The sequence below is a fragment of the Vanacampus margaritifer genome, chromosome 1 (genome assembly GCF_051991255.1).
Source record: "Vanacampus margaritifer isolate UIUO_Vmar chromosome 1, RoL_Vmar_1.0, whole genome shotgun sequence".
Taxonomy (NCBI): Eukaryota; Metazoa; Chordata; class Actinopteri; order Syngnathiformes; family Syngnathidae; genus Vanacampus; species Vanacampus margaritifer.
In genome coordinates this window covers 49,933,662-49,948,995 of record NC_135432.1, presented here as the reverse complement: position 1 = coordinate 49,948,995, position 15,334 = coordinate 49,933,662, and the positions used below count along the sequence as shown (strand labels likewise).

The window sequence follows — 15,334 nt, the reverse complement described above, 5'->3', positions numbered from 1 at the left end:
CAAATGGATTAAAAAAAAAAGAGAACAGGCAGAATAAAGAGACTCAAGTAGCAAATTACATTTTGATGCTTTTATTCACCGACTTAAAAGAAGAAGCATTCATTCAACACCAGATTCCAAACAGTCAACCAGTTTCACTCCTAAAGCTTACTGATTGATGAGATGTTTTGTATGAACACTCCATTGCCACCATGCAACCACCTTGGATCAATACTGTTCTCATTGAGCAAAGATCTGATCATTGCGGAGCTAAGCCACATTAGAAATGCTTGCAGACTGAGTCAAAACTATTCTAATAAGTTTGAAATGAGTTGACGTTCACCAAACAGTAGTTTATACAGAAATATTGAGCAAAAATCTTCATCTGAAAAGCTGTTCAATTTTCTCCAAAATTTGCTTCATTTGTCCAGTTTTAGTTGAGGCTCATTTTTGAGCAGTTCCAACCATATTGTACTCTGCTTAAAACACAAAAATTTATCTTAGTGGATTGAACATTGGAAACCTTTTAGCGATGTAACTTAAGATGTTGGAATCGGGTCCTGCTGTGGTGGTTTGGGCCAACTTTGATCCCTTGGTAACGTAAAAGTTGAAAGCTAAGGTTATGTGCGCACTGTACCAAACAATCAACCAGAAACATGACTGTCAACAGTAATTTGCAAACCGTTTTGGAAAAACACACACCAAACAATTTCTGATGTACAAAGTCTGGGTAATTTCATAATATATTTCATATTGTCACCCTCTTAAAATAATTGCCTTAATAGTAATATTTTGACATGCCTTAAAGATCTCACGATGCTGGCCACCTCTGCTAAAATCGGCCACATCCTTAGTCAAAGAGAGCATTCAATTCTACACCTGAAATTAAATTATTAATCAATGAGTATTTGGTTCAGTTTTTCCATGTTTTCTGAAAAAACTGAAATCATGAGACCACTATTTTAAGAAGGTGACGTTCATAAATTCAACCCGAACATGTATTATGTAATAGTACAACAGTAAAGAATGGTTGAGACCTCTACAAATATGCACTGTCAGTGTTCATATATATATATATATATATATATATATATATATATATATTTATATAATTTCTCTCTCTTCTTCTGTGGTTTTCTAGAGATCAGCACTGCTAGTAAGACTGCTGTTATTGCAAACTGTCCTGATTTGAAACAAATGCACAACATTCGTACCACGATAAAACTGGGGCCATCTAGCCAGTCTCACAGAGACCAAGAAGTGAGCCTGCAGTCACCGCCGCTTCTGCTGGGCTGGCTTACCGGAATCTTGAGATCTTATAAAGCAAACAATATGTTTTCAGAAATCATCATAAGGCCAAGTGACATTGCAAGTCCTTATTGTCTTCGGTCCTCGTTTTCTGTGTGACCGCGAGGACCCAGGGGGGAAACAACGCCGAGTGTGGATTTGATGCATTCCTCTTGCATAGTTGTGAGGTCTGGGCTCTGAAATAACAGCTTTGGCTCTTCAGACTTGACAAGAAAATCTAGAAACATCTGAGCCACAGTGAGGTTGCATTCAAGACAGTTTGCTGACAATGGATCGAAGCCAAGCGCTACACTTGCCATTCTGATGGTGACTGTCAGTTTGCTATCACCAACTTGGTACCCGACAGATTTCTCAACAGCGTGCAAAGTGCATCACCACTGACTCACATAAGATGGAGGCTGGACATTTTTTTTGACAGTTAAACTCTCCTGAACATGAGAACCTGTGACGTCTTCTAAGGCTCTTAGTGTGGATGCGACAATATCTAGACTGACCAGAACCAGTGCGATGAACATCCAGTGTGCAACAAAATACATTATTTATGAGAATACAGCCCGTCGAGAGTCCAGGCCTATCTATGTGAGTGAGCTCATTACATTATTGGTAGCAGTCTACATCTGAAGACCAAAATAAAGGAAGGCAAAAGCCCTTTCAGAAGAATGCAGTACTTCAGTAAGACCAGTTTCCAACACAGTGCAAACATCCTGAGAGGTAACACGAGAAACTGGCATTACGCTGGAGTGATGATCAAACTGACTGGTCTGTCTGCAGTCTCTGTGGGTGTTTGGATTTAAGCCGTCTCTTGCTTTGGTACAACAATAACACGCACACACAATATGACAGCGGGTTTCGTATGCAAGTGTTGGAAGTGACACATTTAATCAAGCTCGCAGGTATGAATTTTTCTACAGTTCTGATGTTGTTTCATATCGCTGATATCAGGCGGAATCCTTGTATCAAAATCATCACCACCAAGAATATTGCACCATCAAAGAGAACATGTCATTTTCAACACTTAACTCATTCACTGCCAGCCATTTTCACAGAAGCAACCCCCTTCGCTCCGTTTTACTGGATTTTGCAAGGCCCACAGAATATTGTGTTCTACCGCTATAAAAACATGGAACCTACCAAAAGAAAGATTAGAGTCTCTTCTTTCATCTGGAAAAAAAGTACATTTCTATCTGTTTCCGCTTTGCAGCAATTAGCATTAAAATATAGCTAAGTTGCATCATTATTCACAAATCAGTTTAAAACACTGTCAAATAGAGCTTGTTGCAACATGGCCCTGGTTGATTTATTCTACTCCTGCATCAAAGCCTTTTGTATGCTCTAATATAAAAAATACGAAAAAAAAAAACATATAAATACGTTTTTGGGACCATTGTAATATTTAAAATAGAACATGTTTATAAGTTTTTGGGAGCAAATGAGTTAAGATTGGTCAATAATTTATACAAAACAACACCCACAAGTGCAAACTGACCAATTGCGTGGATTTGTGGAAAATATTAAATTAGCCAGATTGTAACAGGGGGTTTCAGCGATAAAACTGTTGAGTCCAATTGCCCTTTTGTTTCCTATCACTATAACAACCTAGGTGACACTGATTGATGATACAAGGTGACTGCGGGTGTGAGCAGACAATAACTGGACCAAAAGTTGGATGAATAGAAGCTTAGATGATCGCATTCTCAAACATGACAGTTTGTGTACCGGACACAAAATATCCTGAAATAGCCAGTACGTCTTGCATAAACACACGCGTACATCACTTGGCCTTTTAATGTGTGTCAAGATTGATAAAAAGCACTCAAGTCATCACACCTTCAGTTCACTCTGCTCAGTCCAGCTGGTTCTCTGGTGTGACTAATCAGAACAAGCTGTATTCTCTTTTTTGCAAACACATCGCATGTAAAAAAAAATATATATTTAGATACGTCATATAGTGTATTTATATATCTCTATCACATTTATTTTCATGCAGGTTCTAAACTTTGTGGTTAGCGGTTACATCAGTCAAATGACCTGAGAGTCGCCATGTGTGCTCCTAACATTCCTAGCAGCAAATTGCTCTTCAGCTCACACTCAACACTGCTGACAAAGTTGACCACAGGCTTGATGGACTACATTTCAAATCAGGCACGCAGAAAACTTCCAGTTCCAGCCTGGTGAAGGAATGTCACTGGTATGCTTGGAATAGCTGCATTTAATCTCATACTGGCTAGCTTCACCACAGTGCAGACTTTCCTCACTGAGATCTGTCCCAAATGTAGTTCCTGGACAAAGAGCTTAGTCACCGCTGTTGCGCTACTTGCCTACATTTGCTCACTTTTTGAAGTTACAGAGTTGAATCAAAATATGGTGGAAACAAAGATAGAAATCATCGAGAGATGCATGTCAGCCCAGGCTGAGCAATGATGCTAAAAACCGGAAGTAGCCAACAAAAAACACTCCACGCTACTGAAAATCATCATGATAAAACAGATTCAAACAGTAGCCAACAACACAATAATGGCAAGATTTTTTATTTTTTTAACCCTTATGTGCTCTGCCTGCTTTGTTAGTTTTCCTCCAAGGCTCTAACACATTAACTAGTATGTCTCACAGGGAAAAGCTTGTAAGCAGGAAACGACAAATACAAGGCATAAAGGGGAAAAATAGACTAGAAAGTGAACTACACAAGCCAAACTACTGGACCAGCCTGCTGCCAGTGTGTGTGTGACTATACGGGCACTTCAGATAGAATTTTGATGGCATTTACACATTTTGCTCCGCTGTGGTCTTTGGCAGCCTTGAACTCGCAGTTGTGACTACTCAACTAGTCTCACGAGAGGCCTGAGCTATTGTTTTTATCCCTCTTCCTCCACAACTGATAGCACCCTGAGAACCATTCATTTTTGCTCTGGCGTCCATTCTAAGCTAACTACTGTACACTACGTGCACACAAGCACAAAACGTATCAAAGTTATGTTACAAATTTGATTGACACAAACACACACGACTCAATTTCTACTGGGCAAATCACAAGCGAGAAAAGGAGAGGTACAAGATATCAGTATTTTGCCACTATCTCTAAGAGACAGCTAATAGAAGCTATTATTTTGTCGTTTGTCTTTGAATGCAACTATATGACAATCACGTACTTGGTGACAGAAATGTTTTTTGTTTTTTTGGGAGTTTTTCAGCTGTCATCTCAACTCAATCAATACTCATTTTCAAAATTTAAACTCTTCTTTCATCCAAATAATCCATACAATGTAGTACTATAATCTAGTTCACCCATCAAAAACACTACTAGAGTGACTCGAGTAGTTTGCAGTAGCTCTATTCTTAGCAATGATACTGCAAGAAAAGCAGTTACTTCAGTATTTTTGAGAAAATAAAATCCCAGGTTAGGTCAAGGTGCAAATGTGGAAAGCCATAAAAATAATATTTTTTTAGATGATGCCTTCTTAAAGGGACAGTGTGAAGAATTTTCGATTTGCCAATGTTCATTCATTTTTCTAAACCCATTATTTCAATTAATACACAAAAAAAAGTATCACATAACGTACATTTTTTGGGGATCATCGTAGGTATAGTATTTGCTAACTATATTACATAGGTTGAGCGGTACCTTACAGGAGGCTGACATTGTTTCACTGCCATCTTTCTGCTACGGATACCTGAAGAAAAAGAACTTCCAAATGTAGTAATTGGTGGTGGGCTTGCAAAGTGTGGTCTTTCTGAGGTAACGTAGTGCGCATGCTTCAAACTTAAGTCGCCGCATTATATTCAGCCCTAAATGGGGAGAAAAATTAATTTAAAAAAATCTACACACTGTCCATTTAAAATTTAGATTGCCGTGTCAAATAAAGATCTAGTTTATAAATGTATACATCCCTAGTCTCAATGTACAAACACCTAAAGGCCTAAAACAAAAAAGGGAGGGGGTGTGGGAATATGTTGCATGTTTTGGTCAGGGTGTGTTCTACTGCTCGTACTAGGCTTTCTTCAGAATGAGCAAGATGTGAGTATGTGCAGAATCTAATCACCAGCCTTAAAAAAAAGAAAGAAAAAAGAGAGAGAGAAACGCTTGGTACCCAAAGTGCAACAATCCTGAGATACGGACCAAGAACAAGAGATTATCATGACTAAATCCATGGTCCCATTAGTAGCCAGCAAATTATTGACAGCCAGAAGCTTACCAGTCAAACCAATTCAGTCATGACAAAACAAAACAAGAGCACATCTGCCCATGAACTGACCATGGACAAATTCAGCACATAAACATACCTTGATATGGACCTTCATATTATGCGATATGCGCCAAATCCAATCAAGGAGGGAACTTCCTGCCCATTTTAGATACAGTAAGTTGAATAACCTGCAGCCAAGTGTCCGTGTGGTCAGAAAAAGCCTTCATGTAAACACCAGTGCAGTACAATACTGATCTGACCAACAGAATGAAACCGTACTGGGCCGAGAAAACCCTGCAAGTACAACAAACATTTCTTGGGTTTGCTTGGGTGCAAAACAAGACATACTTCAGTGTGAAATGTGGCTTGGTACACTTGCACAAAGCTTCAACTACAGTTAATATTTCCATGCCCACATGGCTGAAGAAAAACCAAACACAAGATCCACATTGTCCCAAAAACGGACTACATTCAGTTCACACATGAAATGGCCCAGTAGGTCATCCAATCACAGCTTGGATTGCCAAACACTCCACATTAGCTGTTACTTACTACTTTCTGACAGGAAAATGTACCTTTCATCCACATTTATTTACCTAATTCTTTAAAAACAAATGTATGATTAGGTTCACTAACAAATCAAGTAAAGTGGAGCGTTCATCGGATGTCAAAATAACCAGCACAATAAATAACCATTTCCAGCAAATAAGGGGGATGGTCTCCAAGGCAACTGTGACTCAAGAGGAACTTCAACGTAAAAAGAGCATCTGCAAGAATAGCGATTGTTTTCACATACCCTTAACAACATCGGTGTCCCCGTCAAAAGTCAAAGGGATGTTAAATGCTCACCTGAGACAAACACAAAACTTGTCACGACCGTTATGAGTCATAGCACTCAAAACTACGTTGTGCCATAGGTGCCTTTTTTTTGTCTCAGACAAGAGTTACTGATCCTCTCAAGAGTTCTAGCACAAAACGAGCTATTGTAAAAACTTTACTGAAGCCCACCGCACAAAACAATTGTCTGGTTGTCCAACAGACAGCACATAATCACATTCGGGCATCACTTTTCTTTGATGCCGTTCTTAATAATAAAGTCATACAATCCTGCTAGACTACAACAGAGTTCTCAATCACTGATGATGAAAGAGTTTTTAATGGAAACAGCACACAGCATTTTGTTTACGTGCAACCTTTTGCACTTTACTATTCATTAACCGTGTGCTTGCTGCCATGGGTCCGTCCCAATGCTTCCATAGAAGCATGCCCGGTACAAAGGACCCATTTAGGAGTAAAAGTCATAATCATTACCTGCCAGCTGATAACGAATGAAAATTTAATTATTAGTTTTGCCATGAGCACCTACCAGAAGACAAAGCTTCCTTTAGACAACTGGTGAGGTTTGGGGAAAAGTATGTCATTTGGTAAATCATGTGGAAAGTGTGCTGCATGCAAATATGTACCAAGAACTTCCATAAGATGACCTTCAAACTTTCCTCGCTGAAAGTTTTGGTCAGGAAAAGCAATCGCCAGCTGACCAATACCTGACATCACTATTGCTCAATACTGAGAACTATTCAAAGTGAGCAGCAGCAGCCCCAGTCAGCAATTTTTCTTCCAAAGTTCTTCAATTAGTAAAGGTCATTACCCAGGAAGTGATCGGTACATGAACAACTTCTGAGCAGATAAGACAGACAAAACGACATGGTAGCAAAATAAAGTAAAAACTTGAAAACTAAAGATAATAGTTTGGGTTGAGCACACATACACACAAAGTAGCTTCCCGCTAATTTTCTAAGATATATTAATCAAGAATCCTCCCTGTCCGGTTCTACTTGTGGGCAGAATGAGATATTTTTAAACGCAACATCATATAGTGGCTGTGGGGTTTATTACATTAGCCACTTATGGGAAAATGTTTAGCGCTGTGGGCAAGACCAGGCCAGAGTGAGCCCAAAGGACAGGAAAGCACTAGGTAGTGACCCATTAGTAATTCTAATTAGACCTTTATTTACTTAACTGCATAACTAAATTTCAGTTTGAATGTCAAATGCCATGATTTGTCTTGGTTAAGATCGAAATTTGATTGGCGGAGCGTGGTGTGAGCTGATGTGTATTTGTTTGGTCTGGCCTGGCCTTGGCACAGCTCCGGCTGTTGTTTAGAGGACTGGCCATCGGCGCCTACATGCCCATGCTGAAGGCATGCAGCTCATCATGGAAGTGTCGGGTGGGCTCGGTCAAAACAAGGCTGTAATCCAAACTTGGGTGCCACACTCGGCCAAGGCCCAGTGAGACCTCTTTGACCAGGTTATGAAGTGGATCGCCCTCCTGATAAATCTGCTCGTCCGGGTCAAAGTCGATGCTCTCCTCAGACACGGTTAGGACACGAAGGCTGGATCCCCGCAGCCGAGAAATTGCCACCAAGTTATGAGACCACACAGTGTAGCCTGGAATGAGACACGAGCAGATGTTGGACAAAGCAAACATACACTGTCTGTGTACATATCAAAAATACTTCAAACACATCAACATTGATTTTTTGACCTGAGCTACCAAAACCGAGTTTTGTCTCACTACATCTTATAGTTTTTTTATTGCGGAAAAACAAGCCAGCCAAAATATTTTGTGTGCGCAGGATAATATGTTTTTCAAGACTAAACCTCACAAATATAAAGGAATTAGTAATTATCCATACATTTTAAGTTCATCCACCAGGACCATCTGATGCCTCTGACTCAAAGCTTATGGTTTGAGGAGCATGTGATTTTTTTCCAGAAAAAATCTAATTACAGTAGTCCCTCTAAAGCAAGGGTGTCAAACATACGTGCCAGAACACACCCATCAGAAGTCCAATCTGGTCCATGAGGACAGAACATAAACTGCAGTTTTGCTGCTAATTTTGACCACTGGTGGGCGCACTGACAACCATTTACATGACATTCTGAAACTTGGCTCAGGAGTTGATGCAAAACTCTTGCGCTAATTTTTGTTACTAAATTTCAGATTACTCTGCGGTGATGTAAAAAAAAAGGGAATATTTATCATAATGTCTACTACTTGGAATCTGCACACACAAGAAGATGACATTTATAACCTGTCATTATTTATAGCCTAATTCAGCATTGTTGTTTTTACGTTTTCAAATTTGAGTACTCGCCGATAGAGTATCCATATGTGAAAATACCATGTCCTGCCATTGTGTTGAAAATGTTATAAAACTTACTGTCGTTCAAAAACACAAAAAACAAAAATTTTCTTCACTCTAATAAAACACGTTTTAAAGTATTTTAACATCCAACTATATGTTTTTTAAACAGTAATTTCCCTATTTACTTAAATGAAGTTTATGTTTTTCACATTTTACCATTATTGTGTACAAATATTATATCATTTATATAGCATTTCAGTTATATGGTGTCTCAGTCTAAACACAAGGAAACACTGTAGATTTTAAGGAGTACATACGCAAAACATTTTCATGATACCACACATTAGAAAATGAAACTGAGAGGACAACTGTAGTGGATCTGCATATGTGGTAGGTGGATCCCCGGTGCCGGTGATTGGATAAGTGAGTTGGGGAATAAAGGAAATTAGTTAGGAAGATGCGCAAGGACTATGTGTCAAGAGACAGAGAGAGTTAAGAGAAAAACTAACTGGATGTTTTTTTTGGCATGATTATGGCAGACAATAACCATTCATTTCTTAATTTAAAAAAATTGTTGATGACCCATTGTTCGTTCTCAATTCTTCGTCCAAACAAATGCTACACAGATTCCAATGCATATTGCTGTAAGAAGCAGATGATTATGAACTCACCGTGAATTATAAGCACAGCCAGCTGAGTACACCTCCAAGCCAAGAGAACCAATGGATCTTCATTGCGATTGACACTGAGGTCCGGGAATTCAGGGTCATCCCTCAGTAAACGGAAGTGCGTCAGCGTTTTGTTGTATTGCTGAGCGATGAGCTCCAGCGTGGCGTCGGTCACCAGTGTATTGTAACTGTCCAGGTGGATGCGCTCCAGTGGAAGGCTCGGCTTTAGCACTCTGAGGAGCTCTGAGCTGCTGACCTCCATGACCATGATGTACACTCGCAGGTTGGCACTCACTCGCACCTTGGGAGGGATAGGTAACTTTAAGTGATGTCTATGTTATCAACCAGCATTTCTTACAAAATACAGTGGTGTGAAAAAGAATGCAGTTTAATTTTGAAATGAAGGTTTTTATTATTAAGGGAAGAACAAATCCAAACCTTCATGGCAGTGTGAAAAATTGATTGCCCGCTAAACGTAATGATTGGCTGGGCCACAAGCATTTGTGATAAATTACAATGGATGGCTGGAGTCTCTTACAGCACTGTGGAGGAATTTTAGCCCATTAAACTTTTGCAGCATTGTTCAGTGTTTCCCACACCATGTTAATACTTGGGCAGCAACCCAAGTAAATTGGCCACCATTTAAGAAGCTTTCAAGAAAATGTATTAAAAATATATTTAAAAAGAAAAAAACATGTTGCAACAGGATATACCGCATGTAACGTTAGTTTGCCGTCACTCGTGGATCGTGAGGCTAGAGGAGACATAGTAACAGGACTGAGACCCACCTCCTGTCCAACCTGCCTCCCATCCTCACCGTATCAAATCCACCTACCCAAGTAGATTTCAAATCTGTGGAGGGTTTTAGAGCATGAACCGTCTTTTCAAGGTCATGCCACAGCATCTCAATAGAATTCAGGTCAAGACTGACTGCAGAGTCATCATTTTGTTTTTCTTCAGCCATTCCAAGTTGGACCTGCTGGTGCATTTTGGATCGTCAGATGGCCAGCATTCTCCTTCAGGATTGTTTTTTTGTGTGACAGTAAGCAGAATTCACGGTTTTATTTATTAAAGCAAGTCTTCCAGGTCCTGAAGTATCAAAACAGCCCCAGACCATCATACTACCACCACCATAATTTACCGCTAGTTTAGTACAATGGTCTTTTTCTGTAATGCGGGGTTACATTTACGCCAGATGTAACTGGAGACACACTTTCCAAAAAGTTCAACTTTTGTCTCGTCAGTATTTTCCCAAAACTCTTGGCAATCAAGATGTCTTATGGCTAAATTGAGATAAAACTTATGTTCTTTATTCTCAGCAGTGGCTTTCATCTTGGAACTCAGCCATGCAGGCCATTTTTTTCCCAGACACTTTATTATGGTGGAGTCAAAATAAGACATGAGACAAGGGGGCAACCAACTTTTTCACACCACTATAAACTGCTAATGACTGGGGTTGGGGTGGGTTCTTGTTTTACCAGCGCCTTCCAATCATCGTCTGAGGCTGTCCCATCTAAAGACTTGACCTCCAGGGTGGTGCCATTGAGCAGCAAGGAAAGACGATGCAGTGGAGTGCGCTGGGGCGATGCCAACAGGCTACAAAGCTCAGATGTCAGATCACAGAAATCAAGAGCCAGAGAATGAAGGGAAGAAAGACGGTCTAATTCAGATGGTGAGATGAGTGGACCTATAGGGAAGAAAAACTTGTGGTAACCGTTTGTAATGACTGTTATTGTATCTGTGCCATACAATCTTCTTCTTTTTTTTGGGAAAATGAGAAAAGGTTAGATATGAGACATTTTTAGTTTTAAGGAATTATACATCATCATACATACCAAGCTGCTGGTCCAGCAAACTGAGGTGCTGCAAGGTCTCAGAGGAAGGATTCGATAAGGATGCTAAGGAGGAGGGAGTCACCAGACCAAGCATAAAGCTACAGGACAACCACCTAAGCTGCCTGCTGTGAGACAACAACTCCCTGAACAACTGCTGGATCCTGCAGCAGAAAGAGAAAAAGGCAGAATGCTCCTATAAAAATAGCTTCTCATTCGTTTCGTCCTTGGGCAAGACATTTCATTACATTTCCCAGCAACAGTTTTTGAGATTAATTCCGTGGACGATGAAAGTTTTTAGATAAAACTGCAATGAATAGACCTTGAGAGTTCCTGAAATGCCATATTTGGTCTCTGTGGATGGATAAAACTAAAGCTGGCTTTGTACCTTAATTACTTTTGTTTGAAATGCAAAGACCTTACTCGTCGATTTTCTTGTGGCCCTGGTGAATCTGGTGCAAATTGGCGGTGTCCAGGAGTCCCTCCTGTTGGAGAGCACACGTGTCACCATAAAGACACAACTTCTGTAGGTTCCTGAGACAAAATGTAGGAAAACATAAAAGACAATGTTCAGTAACTGAAACTCAGCACTGTGCTACATATTTGAAGTCCTGTACAACTCTTATAATGTAACTAAGATAAGAGAGCCGTGATGATAATGTAGAAATGTTGTGCTCTACATCTACTTCAATAGTTAGAGCCGACTTCAATTACAAATAACACAAAATGAGAATTTAGAATATGCAAGAAGACTAAGCGTACTACAGATCTGTCTAATCGCCTGCCATTTTGCGTTTTGTACACAAACCTTCACCCTGAAAATTATATATAAGTTTTCATGTTTTGATGCACTGTCCACTGGCTCAAAGAAGGCACGCGCGCGCACTCGCACTCACACTTGTAAAACCAAGTCTTGACCCTCAAAAAGAGGTCTTGAGTTGTGAGGACCGGCCAAAATGTCCTCAATCTATTGGTTAAAGACGTATTTTATTCCTCACAATGTAGTATGTACAAGCACGGGCACGCACGCGTGCTTACGCACACACACAAACGCAAACGCAAACGCAAACGCAAACGCAAACGCACGCACGCACACACACACACACACACACACACACACACACACACACACACACACACACACACACACACACACACACACACACACACACACACACACACACACACACACACACACACACACACACACACACACACACACACACACACACGTTCCAATCAAAAGTGTGTCTTAACTTTGTTAAAATAAATGAACAGTGCAACACTTGACAAGCTTTAGCACTCTGAGGAGCTCTGAAAAAATATGTACTTGAATAATAATGCTATTTCATTGTATCAATGGCAAAAACAAAAACAAAACATCAATGACACAATTGTTAACTGTGATAGTTTCTGGGAAAATACATCGTCCTAAAACATTTGGCTATTGTAACAGGCTCCACGCTAATGATCTCAAATGTCACACGTCCTGTCACCTGACAAGTCTGTATTTGCAAGTAGGTTTCAGATCAAATCTGAACTTTCTGTACGGAGGTCTGCTCATCATTTCTTTGCGTTACCCAGGCTTCCCCTGTATGACATTCCAAAAAACATGGGTTTGTTTTGTTTTTAGGATCGTTTTAATATACCCTATGTCGGACTATCAACCTGCCCAGGGTGCACCCCTCTTCCTCCCATAGTCAGCTGTTACACAGCTTGTGACCCTGGACAGGACAAGCGGTAGAAAATAGATAGGTGGATAGTGCCAACAATAGCATCATGTTAACTTGCCTTTCAAGAGACACACAATTAAATCTAAGACTGTGCCTGTAGATTTCAAGACATTGAACAAATTAGTTACATAGCCATTACTTTCTTGAAACTTAAAAAAAAGGGGGGGGGGGAGCATTCCTCAACTTTCCCAGACTTTTGTTGCCCCTGTCTCAGATTCCTTGGAACGTGTTGTGTTGCAGATGCAAATTGAAAAATTCAAAACGAGAGAAATTTTTCAAGAAAACAAATTTCATCAAAATGTTGATTAAAAAAGATTTGCAAATTGCTAGTTAATAAGTTATTGTATTGGATTTTCATTCATGTTTTACACAACACCTCAACTTCATTAGAATCAGGGTTGGCAAATACTTGCAAAAGTATACATTGAAACACATCAGGCTCGTTAGTCCTAATATGATGAACAGAAATCTTATTTTTCAACATCAATGGAGCCTTCACAGGTTTCACATCTCTGTTTTAGATGGATCAGCATTTCAACCATGGTCTCTGTGTAAAGTTACAAATTAAATACAAGTTCATGATTAAAAGTACGTATTATACTGAAATCTAACTTCTGTACATGTGACTAGGTGTGTGTAAGCAGTGCTGCATATTACACGTTTTGCCATTACGGTGTAATTCTGTAGAAATGTGTACTGTATACGGAATGTTTTGCATGTACGTCATTGCTGATATCAGCAAGTCATGCCCACAAAGCTTACTATCCAGCTGCACCCATGTTACATAGTTGAGGCCTCACAATAACACCCGAGCACTACAAGCAATGTTAGGTAAATAAATATCAGCAGGAAAGCATGCAATGTACCACTTTCAACAGATGAGTGATGCAAATGTGATCAAATGATTGGTTCGCTCCGCCAAAGAGGCTGGCCATGATTACATAACTCGCAGGCTAACGTAACACATGTATGTATTTGCTAATCGCGTCACAGCTGCTAGCTAATTACTACACAAAAAGTTAAACGTGCTCTGGATACATTGGGTAGAATTTAATCTAAAATCGGCCACGATTTAAAAAGAAATAAAGTGTTTAAGTCACCTGTTGTAGCGTATGTTGGTGAGCACACACAACGCCTGGTCCATGTAGGTAGCCATTGCGTCTCTCCATCGCTTGGACGGTTGCGGGTCGTTGTCACGACCTGGGGGCAGGTCCACTCGAGTGGAGGGCGCCTCGTTGTTTAGGGAACTGAGACTGAGTTCTGCGGGAGCAAGTTCTAGTTGCAGTTCCCGCACGAAAGCGCCGAACTTCCGCATGAGAAACTCCAACCTCGTAGTCTCCTCGGAGCTTGCGCCGCCGCCACCTATCCGTAATTTGAGTTCGGTCCAGAGGGCGGGATAGAACAGACACTCCCTCCATCGCGAACAAACGGCCGAGGCCCGGAGCTTGTCTCGGTCGGATAGAAAGGAGAAAATGTGGACGATTAGCTCGCTTGGTAAAGCCATGGCTCCGACACCCCCGCACAGAGCCATGGCGAGCAATGGCACCGTTGAAAGGAAAGCAAGCGGATATTTAACAGCCACAGCCTGCCTAAAATATTGGTGCTGCAGTGCAAGCTACCAGCAGCGTTCTATTCCAGCTGAAAACAAACCGCTTCCCAGTTTTGCCTTCAATAGTATTGGACCGCACCACTTGCTAGCTACAGGGGAACAAAAACGCTAACGACGTATAGTGCACCTTGTATAAATTGAGAAACTGGTTGAACTGTTTTTTTCTAAACGTATCGAGGCGTTAAATACATTTTCATCGAAGTGTTAGGACTCGGCGAGTACACGTTTGAGTCACACAAGTTGAATGGTTTCGCCCTGTGTGCTCTTATTTTTGCCATACCCACTGATGCCGGCAGAGGACAGTGTTTCTCTTTTGGAAATCGGCCATGTGATCTTTATTTTGCAGCTGATAGGCTCCAGCGCCCCCCGCGACCCTTGTGAGGAAAAGCGGTTAAGAAAATGGATGGATGGATGGACATTCTCAGACACACCCCCTTCACTTTATCGGCCCGTTCGTTTCTCAATCTGCATTCTTGTCCGTACTTACGTCCTTGTGACGTCTTGAAAACGTCACCAGTCACGGCCCATGTACTGTTCCAATTGCAAGTAAGCAAAAGCCATAAGGGTCGAGCAAAGAACGGACGGAATACCCGGATGTTATGCTTCCTAGTTCTGACGCAATGCCGTAACGGTGTACCACGTGACTAGATGTTATATCATCATGTGTAATATATTAAAGAAGTATCATTTGAAATTGTACATGAGATTTATCCAATTTAGGGTTAAATTAGGAAAAAAATTCTGGAAAGACACCGATGTGAGTTGCAGGTTTTGATCTGATTCTCCTGAAATTGTGGTACATCTGTAAAAAATATATTTGAATATATAGTAAATCATATTTAATATATATATATATATATATATATATATATATAT

At 40.4% G+C, this 15,334-nt stretch overlaps 1 protein-coding gene across 1 annotated transcript; it reads right to left on the bottom strand.

The window, feature by feature from the left end:
• Nucleotides 1–55: 55 nt before the first annotated feature.
• On the bottom strand, nucleotides 56–15,001 carry fbxo33 (F-box protein 33). The gene is made up of 6 exons (XM_077573530.1): nucleotides 13,950–15,001; nucleotides 11,540–11,650; nucleotides 11,120–11,280; nucleotides 10,763–10,971; nucleotides 9,288–9,585; nucleotides 56–7,915 (listed from the first exon to the last, which is right to left on the bottom strand). Exons 1-6 carry the CDS (start codon nucleotides 14,378–14,380, stop codon nucleotides 7,650–7,652), a joined length of 1,476 nt encoding a protein of 491 aa, XP_077429656.1. The 5' UTR covers nucleotides 14,381–15,001; the 3' UTR covers nucleotides 56–7,649.
• Between the last annotated feature and the right edge of the window lie 333 nt (nucleotides 15,002–15,334).

Bases quoted from the DNA above. Each gene is read 5' to 3' on its own strand.
- fbxo33 (XM_077573530.1), bottom strand. From the start codon at position 14,380: ATGGCTCTGTGCGGGGGTGTCGGAGCCATGGCTTTACCAAGCGAGCTA. The intron at 11,651-13,949 runs GTGACTTAAACA...ATTTTGTCTCAG, and splicing joins ACCAACATACGCTACAACAG to GAACCTACAGAAGTTGTGTC. The intron at 11,281-11,539 runs GTAAGGTCTTTG...TTTCTGCTGCAG, and splicing joins GGCCACAAGAAAATCGACGA to GATCCAGCAGTTGTTCAGGG.